This window comes from Pocillopora damicornis, chromosome 5 (assembly GCF_964200805.1).
Source record: "Pocillopora damicornis chromosome 5, jaPocDami1.2, whole genome shotgun sequence".
Lineage (NCBI taxonomy): Eukaryota > Metazoa > Cnidaria > Anthozoa > Scleractinia > Pocilloporidae > Pocillopora > Pocillopora damicornis.
In genome coordinates, this window is record NC_142674.1 from 3104609 (window position 1) to 3114680 (window position 10072).

Below are 10072 nucleotides of genomic sequence, written 5' to 3' on the forward strand. Positions count from 1 at the left end.
GAACGAGTGGAAAAACTGTCAGCGGATTAGACCCAAAAAGGAAATGCAATTTATGTACAACTAGAGTTCACTACGCCCTCTTACTGGGTTTGTGTCGAAATCCTCCACAACTCAGATGATGGAGAAATCCTTAGATTCGCATTTAGATGACATGTAAGCCAGTTGTTTACTTTCTTTTACCTCATAGTATCTTATTTCTATCACCAATATGTGTATTTATCCGGTTTGCTATTCTTCTAGAATGTCTGAACATGGCGTCATTGGAGTATTATGTAGCGATCAGCAAGGACTGGCTTTGTCAGGTTCGTGAAGTTTATGTCAAGTTTACAATTCTCTTATAAACTATATTACACCCAGTTCTCTTCTTGCCATTCTTAGCTTCAGCATTCAACACCAAGATAATGTGTTTTTGTATTATTTGAAGGTAATTAGTAATAAGTCACTGGTAAATCACTTGACATTTATTTTTAAAAGCCTTTTTGTCATAATTTTTTCTGTACATATATAATGCACTGAGTTTAATAAACATAAATTCTCTACTCGCTTACAGTCGGAGTCGGTTGTTTCGGGGAGGTTGGGAAATTATGTTTTTTTCCTATCAAGTAAGCAAGACCCTTGTGCAGTACAAGAATACTCAACATTAAATCAAATCAATAACTAAAAATTGTTTATAAGGAAAACCTTTACATCACCAAACTAGCAGGTACAGTGTCAGTTCATCAGTTTGTATAATGTTTCTATTCTCTATTGTAAATCTACATAATTGTTTATTCTTGTTGAGATTTTGTTAGTGTTTTAATCCTTTAACCTCCAGATCAAATTTTTAGTTCTCCTTACTGCCAACCATACAATTCTTATAATGTTAGTTCAAATAATTTAGTATTGGATCAACTAATTATCACTTAATTGATATATTTCTTTATTCTCATCACTTATTTGGTTGATATTGTATTGATATTGTAAGGAGAAATTCTGTCTCGGTCACTCATGGGAGTTAAAGGGTTAAGCTGTCAAGAACTGTCTCAACTGACTTTTGTTGCACCCATTTCCTCACAGCAGGGTGTTGATGAAAAGGGAACATTTCCTTGAATTTTAAGGCAGATAGTCTGCATCAGGAGGTCTGAAAGGATTAAGCATCTCTATGACATTTCTCAAACCATTTAATGCTCAGAAGTGTTTAACCTGCAACTTCTCCTTCCAATTCCAATAATTTATGTTATCTTACAAACTGATAGGGAGAATATAGAAGCTTCTCAACAGGAGTGTGTGATGTTGTTATAACACAAAATTCCCCTTTTGTTTTTACACTCAGTATGGAGAAATACTAATTGGATCTTGGAACTTAAAAGGATAAGGGGCTGAGGTGGTTGGAGGGGGGGGGGAAGGGTGGAAGACGTTGCCGTGACACCAAATAACTCACTGCAAAAAGGTAAACAAAAGTCAGGTTCTTAAAACTTTCTCGCTCGTTCGTTATCAAAATCCGAAAACGTTCTCGAGACGTTTTGACAGGAGGTAAACTAATTTGCATAAGGCGAGGCTGCTAAGTTAACCTGTTACGCAATGAAAACATTCCGATCAAGGACATGGTGTTTTGTTATCAGTAGTTATCAATTCCCTTTCTTTCAAGGGGGATGGGAGGATAATGTTTTAGCACCTGGGGACCCCTTCTAGTCTTGAGCTCGATCCCAAGACACCTCTTAGTATACATTTTGTGTCCAAAGGTTTACTTCAGTGTTGAAATTTTCACCAGGATGAAGCAGTGGATCTAACCTGTGCACAAACTCACTATCCTCTCTACTGGAAGGTATCACCATATAATATTGTTATGTGGATAAAGGTGGGGGGGGGGAGGGTGAGTAGATAGCAAGAAAGCCCTTATCATTGACGCTACGACACAAGCTTTTCCTTCTCAGCGCGGAAATTCCGATTTTGAGTTACGACTTTAATTTTGGTCAGATGTATTTTACTGGGACATAGATACAACATTGTACATAAATTATATGGTCAACTGTTTAAGAAATAAACCCAACTACTAAAAGGAATTATTTTAGACTTAAGATAAGCTTACAGTTAATTCAAATGCTTCGCCGATCCAAAAACTTATTAAACTTAACTAAAAATGTTAATAAACTGGAATAAAATGATGAAGAAGGAAACCTCTTTAACAGTTGAAAAAGAAACAAATGGACATGAAAACTAACAACAGCGCCTGCATTACACCAGGTTTAATGCCAGCGGCTGCACTGATGTCTAACACGCCATAGCACTGATCATTTCCGATCGCCCCAGGGTCCCGATTGTTTGCGCAGAAAGGATTGTAGTCATCAAGCCACAAGTCCTGCACCTCTCGGTCAGTAAAGGAAAAGGTGCAGTCAGAATCGATCAGATTCTTTAGACACTTCTTCTGCTTGGCTTCCTCCCTGAAACAATGAAAGTTAACAAAATCATTCTACGTATGTCTGTTTCCCTCATTGTGCAGTTTTGGATCTGAGACTACATTGACTTCGATCTATTTCTGTTTACAAAGCCGAGCCAACTCTGATCGACAAAACTCGCATCACCCTCATAACGTGGCTTAGTCATTAACGTTTTCTTGCGCATGCGTTTTAGTAGCAACCAATCAGAATGCGTGTATGATTCAGCTTATTGTATAAAAACAAATAGTCTACACAAACTCACGTGCAAAGAGAGGAACTCGATTTGTCCGCGACGAATATTTGCCGGAAGGTCCTTGTACAGGCGTTTGCTTCAGTGACGAAAGAGCTGGAACAAGGCAATGATGACGCTGACGAGGGCGGTATCAGAGCGGGGCCTTCAGAACATTCTTTGCTGTCAAAACTCTGGTGTACTATTCTTCTGATAGTGCTAACCGACAGTGAGTCAGCACAGTACTTCATCACCTTCAACACACAGCCTTTCATTTGGTTGAACTTAGCACTGGAACGAAAACAAGATAAACCATTTTTTAGGTGTGAGTCTATTATAATCCATGAACAGAACAGGGGACTTGACAGATACCGCAGTATTGCGTTACAGTTGGATGACCCGTCGTACAAAACACCTCAAAGTTTAATGAACTTACAAACAGTCTCCTTTGGGGTCCTTTTGTAGTCCTTTATAGAAAAATGTGACGCATTTTCGAGCAGCACAATAGTACTCCATGAAAGTACATTGGCCAACGCTAGGGAGTGCCTCATGGCTTCCAACAAGAAACGCTGTAAGAGCAACGATTGACAGAAATCAATAAATCAGTGAGCCGTTTGTTATGAGAGTGATTTTTATGAATGTAAAGTAAGTAATTAGGATGGAATGTAACGCTCTAGATTGTTATCACGCAAATATTGTAAAAGCCGGGAGCATTAAGGGGGTAGGGGTGGGGGAACTCATCATCGAGGGAGTAGAAATCTTTGAAGCAGTCCCCTGACAAAAATAGTTTATGGATCTGTTCCCCCCTTCCATTTGCGCCTAAACACACAAGTTTCAATTTCGGACCGGAAACTAACGCTCGTGCGGCATAAAATCTCTCAGACCAAATATACTGTCTCGCGTTCTTTTCACCAGCAGTTCCTTTGTCATATTGTAAGACTTCATATGTTTCACAAAACAACTATCCTCATAAACATGCATTGTCAAAAATCGGTCACGAACATAATGAACAATTTTGAGATTGCATTGAAGTTTAATCCGCGTGCCGAGAAATATACAGAATCCACATTACGATGTTTGAGAAGAAGCACGTGTTTGACTTGTATTGCACTGCCCAGCTTTCCAACTCCCCCCTTCCTTCCTTCCTTCTTCTTTGTCCAAAACGCTTTGATGCCTCTGGGAAGTAATTTAATCGTCAATATGACGAGGAAGGTGGCAGATGTTATTACCCAAGCAAGTAGTTCAAATAGTGAATATTTGCCAGTGAGCCGTAACGACGTGGACTAAATCACGTAGGTCGTTTTATGTTAACATTAGGGTCAAATTAGCAAGGTATGTTTGTAACAGTGAGTCGAAGTGAAAGATACGTAATGAAGCTGAAAACACAATTTGTTCGTGTATTAAAGCTTATTTCCTAAGACCTCCACTTGGAAGGTTTTAGCTGGTAAGATTACTCTTTATCCGTCATTGAACAAGCATGCGGACATGGTACCGCAAGATATTTGCGTCGACAAGACATTGTGCAATACAGGATATTGTGCTGATAAAGACAGATAAAGTTGTTTACTTTTGCCAAAAAAAATTTGCAGCAATCATTTCGGGAAGTTTGAACAGAAGAGCGTGTTTGGCTTGATGTACGGTAAAAATCCTACTTTTTTCCTCCTTTCCTACGTCGCGCTCCAAAACACTTTCGCTGCTTCTGAGACGCAAGACCACTTAATAATATATTTTATTGACCAAGCATATGGTTAAGGTACAGGACATTGGCCAACGTGCTCTACTTCATGCGGATTGATCATTTTCGTGTCCGTGATTCATAGTGATATCAGCCCAGGAACATCAGAAACGAAATTTATGGTCTCTCAGTCACTTCTTTTGTTCAGTAAAAATTATCATTGAAGAATACATCTAAATTTTTATTTCCTTCCCGCCTCGATTGCTTCGCTCTTTTGCGGGAGGGGTATGCTTTTTACTTGCAAAAGTGATCTATTACTGAACAGACGCACGGCAACATGGAATGTATTTGTTAAATAGAAAGTAATATTACAATGCAGTCAACACCTTGTTTTCCTCGCTCGATTCTAACTATTATCGAAGTATCTGGAACAAATGCTACTCTCGCCTTGTGTCGCTGATCGGCAAGTACGCTAAGATGCAGGTCCTACCCTAACTTGAGAGAGTTCAAATAGTTTGGGGAGAGACTCTAGCACCAAGTTGCTAGAAATTTTACCGACAGGGACAAGAAATGCGTTGAACGTGCAGTGATAAATAAAGGTGATTGAAAAGCAGACTCAATTTAGTCAGGTTGTCATCGTGTTGGTCCGTAACTTACCATCCATAGACGTCGCGACGAAACAATGCGAAAACATACAAAACTAGCAGAAGGAAGAAGAAAAAGAACAAAACGAAGCCATGCGATACGAGACTATACGAAATCAACTCCACGTGGGAATAGAATGATAAATTTTTGCAACCGCATGCATTTCGTGTTCTGTAATAGCTTGCAAACACCCTCGTTTTTCGTGTTCTATAATCCCTTTGGCTAGTACCTAAAGGTAGAGAAGTGAATGATGAACTTACCCACGGCGACGACGAAAATTAAACTGAAACGCACAGAGATCTGCATCTTTGCTGCTTGCGTCTCTATATTACTACTTATGGCAAGCTATTGACTAAAATACTGATTGAACATTAACACAGTTGAGAAGAAAAAATCAAATCCACGAGTGATCTAAAATTTTGATGACAACTTCATATTTTTTCCGGACTATCCCAAGCTTGCTATCGTGCTTTTTCGATTAGAATTGTATGCATCTCGTGAAAAAAAAAATTGAATTCCAAAATTTTGGGTCAAGTGATATAAAGACTTTTAAAAGAGAAACTGGCGTCAATGTTTCAACTTTTTTACACGAGATGGCGTAAGATACTTTTTGGCGGAAAATTTTAAAAGGAAGCCATGTTAAATGTTTGCCGAAAAAGGTTGTCAGGGGAAACTTTGTGCAAATTGTTCCAAATTTTCCCGCCAAAAGTCTTAGTATGTACGCGAAGAAATTTTCTTGACACCTTTTTATCAACTTATTGAAAATTACTTTTGTAATTGAAGAGAATATTATTAACTAAATATTAAATTAAACACGTGTGGCTTATTGAGTGTATTTTGAAAGACAATAAAACATTACACAAAACCGCTTAGTATGTATATTTCATTGACTTGCCTATTAGTGGATAGTAATGATACAAGAAAACAGCGAATAAATTATTAAGTTTATTGACAATATCGAATTTTCCTGGAAAAAAAAAATTGGCGCATGCGTATTTTAGGCGCCGTGTTTTTCTAAGTTTTTTGGCGGGAAAATTCGCCACGTTTAACCAGATGTTACTTACAGATTGAATAATTTGAAAAAAATGGCACATGTGTATTAAGAGCGCCAGTAATTTTTCTAAGCCCTTAACATAAGTAAAGCCGACTTTTAAAACCCAAACAACAATTGCTTACGTTTGTCCTCCAGTCCTCGATTTTAGCAAATTAACCTTCATTTGTTTTGTATCTCTGATTAAATCTTATCTTTCACTTGCTCCAAAGTCTCTCTTCTTTGATTTGTGATTGAAGTGTTAGAAATATTAACCAGTCAGTCTGTAAGAAGATAAAAATAAACCATCGATAAACATAAGATCTAGAATGCGTCACCCGAAGAAACACCAAAGTTAAACTTGATTTGGTAATGTTACCCGAGTGGTCGGAAGAAAACATCAAACTTGCAGGATTCTTTGAGAGGCACTCCCACACAAAGTTTTATTTTCAACGGTCTCGGTTACAAAACTCCATCGGAAAAATATAAAATACATAAGGAAGAAGAAACAAACAATTTGAATCGATTAATCAGACGAAGTTCTCAAGCAGAGTTTAAATGACAATGTTTTCAACACTGGTCTAAGATTTAACGGTGAGAAGGCTACATTTTGCACCCACATCCCGAGTGGAAACTCAAAGTGCCGACGACATTTACATAGAAAAGTTAAGTTTACCAAAGAAAAATTGCTTTGTTTCTACACAGAGGCTTGGCTTGGTTGTTACACTTAAAGTCTTTTCAACAATGTGTACAATCAGTATTCATCCTTAAGTTTTTTTGTCGCCCTCGCCAAGAGAAAAAACATGACCTGGATTAAGCAATGTTCTTGCCTAAAAAGTAAAAGGGAGTAAACTTTTCAAATTAAACTTAAGTTCCATTTAAACTCTTCTCCAAGTTGTTGTTCTCAGTGATTGAGCTACATTATTAAATTCTGAGCCGAAAGGAATTTAGCATTCAAGTAACAACTTATAATTAATCTCAATGATAAATCCTAGAGGTATTGGACTAGAGAAATAGTTTTTTTCCTTTGATTTCTGTCAGGGTTTTGAGATCCGAGCGTGAACAACGTTTAATAGCTTTCCGATCATTTTGAACCGACCAACATACAAAACCAGCAGGCACGATGTGTGAACAGAATACATAAGACTTAGCCTAATCAAGAGCTCTCTAGAGGTATTAGACTAGAGAAATAGTTTTTTTTTCCTTTGATTTCTGTCAAGGTTTTGAGATCCGAACGTGAACAACATTCATTAGTATTCCAATGATGTTGAACCGACCTACAAATAAAACCAGCAGGCACGATGTGTGGACAGAAGACTGAGCCTCATCAAGAGCTCCCGACCTGGTTGCAGCTCTGATGATTTCATGTCTTCATTTTTTTCGGCTTTCTCATCCATGCTTCCTCTATGAACTTCTATCCCTATGCTTGTCAGAAATGTCTCGTGATAGAACTTAGGTATCACATCAAGTGTAAATCAATATATTAATTGAAAGTTACTGTACTGTACTCCTGTTCACGATAACGAAAAAATAAGACAGAAAATTTCGACGACTTCACGCCAACTTGGCGGTTAAAATTGCGACAAAATTAGAGTGAAATTTGAATAACAGTGAATAAAGAGTAATCTTTAGTGACCTTTCAAAAGAAAGAAAAGCTACGACACATTTCTTAAAACCTCTATTTTCAAAATTATTCTCAGGTAACTAGCACTGGTAGAATATGTCTGTTAAAATATTAAGGCCAGCACTTTTTTGGCGGGCAAATGATGATGCGTTGAGAAGTCCATAATATGAAACCAAAGCATTCCTATTCCTCAAAATTAGGATATAATTTTAGAACCTCCTGACTAAAGAGGCAAACTATTCTCCTATTTCATTGTCAAGACGCACTCCTCTAGTGTTGCTTAAGGGTCGCGCCAACCTTCTTTCTCTCAATTTTTTTTTTTATGATCATCCACCGAATTCATTAAAGAAAGTTCCTCCTTAATTTGCGACAGAAACTTTCAGTCAAACGCCCAAACCTTAACATTCACTTTCTGTTAATCATCCAGGTACTACACGTTACCACAGCTGCGCGATGCCTTACAGAGCGAGATCCAAATAAGAGACATTTAAACAAGCGAAATAATTTCTTTAATCAAAATTACCTCAGCATTAATTTATTATTGACGAATATTAAATTGCAGTCCTTTGCTAATTCCGGATTTGAGCATTCTCATCAGAGCAGAGAAGAGTAAGAGTACATCATTTAAAATATTATTTGTAAAAATAATAAATAAATAAATAATAACCAACCTTGCTAGAAGTTGTCTATTTTCTTTCTTCATTTTCTTGAAATTCTTGATTTAAAGATGTTACGACCACTTTCTGTTCTAGATGCTGGAATGGAATTTATATTATGCTTATGAGCAAACTCACTTTAGGTAGATGCTCTTTATTTTGAATTGTTAATGAAGATTATCGAAAAATTCTATAAGAATTGCCAAATTTCAAACTGAAATTGTTGAGGTCCTCAATTGAAGGATGACAACAATATATATTTTCTTCAACGACGTTGTAAATGTACATGGAAATCACCGAGGTCACTTTATCCATTGGGACTTCATTAATGCGACATAACTCTAAACTCCCTTAATCAGAAGGTGATCGAAGAACTTAGAGGTCAAAGGAGATACATGCTTGTTTGTTGGTGGGTCCAAATATTAATCTCAGATTTAAGTGTTTAACACTGTTCACACCTTAAGGCTTCGACGAGTTGAGTCGTCACAAAACTTCATGGAAGCAACAAACCTTGTTGGATGCTACCCCTTTTCTTTTCCCTCTCCTGCCTTTCTTTATTCCCACATTTTCTTAGTTTCATACTTAGTGCTCTCCAAGAAGTGGAAAAACATGCTAGGGATACATGTACGTCTAACTTACTCTAGGTAAGCATTTTCCGTAAATAATAAACGTGGTACGAAAAAGGAAAACTGTGTTGCTGAAATCGTCATGGAGAATCTCACAAGAAAGGATTTCATTTGAATATTCATCTGCCTGATATTTCTAACAAACGAATAAAAGGATACTCTACAGAAAGGCAAAAGGAAGCCATAAGGGTGGTGTCATTCTGATGGGGACAAAATGGCAAGTGAATTTTTCGCTGTAATGTAAGTTGTAACAACTCGTAAAGTTGACGAGTCTGGTAAACCCTATGCACTAATTTTATTTTCCATGGCAGCAGAGAATCATAGCACTGCAAGTCGAATAGTTTCCCGTAAATCGAACAAAAAAAAAACCAAGCCTTCTTTTAAAGATATCTATAGACCATGAACTTCTTGTCAATACTTGTATGCTATGCGAAACGGTAGTCACAATATTTTCAATAATGTTCGCCAAGGCATTTGCCTGACACAAGAGATTTTAATCTATTTCTCGACATTATTACCATTGCACCAACCTGCTCCAAACTGCCTAAAATCTTCTTAGCCAACTTGAACCATGCACATCAGATAAAGTGTGATTTGCTCTCTTGCTACTTACATTTAATGTGCTGCGAGATTTCCCAAACGAGCTGTTCCGCTCTGTCAATTCAAATCCCGAGCCGGCCATGGCTTTTGAGTTTCTGATTGTAACGCTTCACTCCTAGTCTTCTCGCCCCAGAAAGAATCCACCGACTGAATCTCCGTCTGTGACATATTATTCCAAGAGTTATTCACCGAAGAAACCTCGATTTTTAGGCATACTTCGGATCAAGAAGCAGAACACCAAAATGCCTCGTGCAAATTTGACGAAGACATTGAATATGAAATTAGATGAGTTACATTTGCAATGCAAATTCAAATTCAACTTGCAATAAATGAGAGGTGAGAGATAACTTCAGCCGACATGCGATGCAAGAGTTACAAAAAATAAAAACATACAAACAAAAAACAAAAAAAAATAGGATTACCACTTTACAATCATTGTTAGTATTTGACTCGCCCTGCGTCTTCAAAATACGGCAAAACTCGTAAATATACCAAGCGGTTCTACATAAAATACGATTTACGAGTTAATGTGTGAGCGAGTGTTAATGAATGAATAATAGATGAATGAAT

General features: G+C 37.4%; 1 protein-coding gene and 1 long non-coding RNA gene across 2 annotated transcripts; one reads left to right on the top strand and one right to left on the bottom strand.

Moving 5' to 3' along the window:
* The first annotated feature begins 21 nt into the window (after positions 1 to 21).
* On the top strand, positions 22 to 1179 carry LOC149044731 (uncharacterized). Its single transcript, XR_016187076.1, has 3 exons — positions 22 to 153; positions 241 to 302; positions 1057 to 1179. It is a non-coding gene; the product is annotated as an uncharacterized LOC149044731 (long non-coding RNA).
* Positions 1180 to 1921: 742 nt separating this feature from the next.
* LOC149044732 (uncharacterized) lies at positions 1922 to 5357 on the bottom strand. Its single transcript, XM_089208010.1, has 4 exons — positions 5227 to 5357; positions 3083 to 3215; positions 2680 to 2937; positions 1922 to 2420 (listed from the first exon to the last, which is right to left on the bottom strand). The coding sequence occupies exons 1-4, from the start codon at positions 5270 to 5272 to the stop codon at positions 2162 to 2164; spliced, it is 696 nt and encodes a 231-aa protein (XP_089064136.1). The 5' UTR covers positions 5273 to 5357; the 3' UTR covers positions 1922 to 2161.
* Positions 5358 to 10072: the final 4715 nt, after the last annotated feature.

Bases quoted from the DNA above. Each gene is read 5' to 3' on its own strand.
- LOC149044732 (XM_089208010.1), bottom strand. From the start codon at position 5,272: ATGCAGATCTCTGTGCGTTTCAGTTTAATTTTCGTCGTCGCCGTGG. The intron at 2,938-3,082 runs GTAAGTTCATTA...TTTTCGTTCCAG, and splicing joins GACCCCAAAGGAGACTGTTT to TGCTAAGTTCAACCAAATGA. The intron at 2,421-2,679 runs GTGAGTTTGTGT...TCATTGTTTCAG, and splicing joins TCGAGTTCCTCTCTTTGCAC to GGAGGAAGCCAAGCAGAAGA.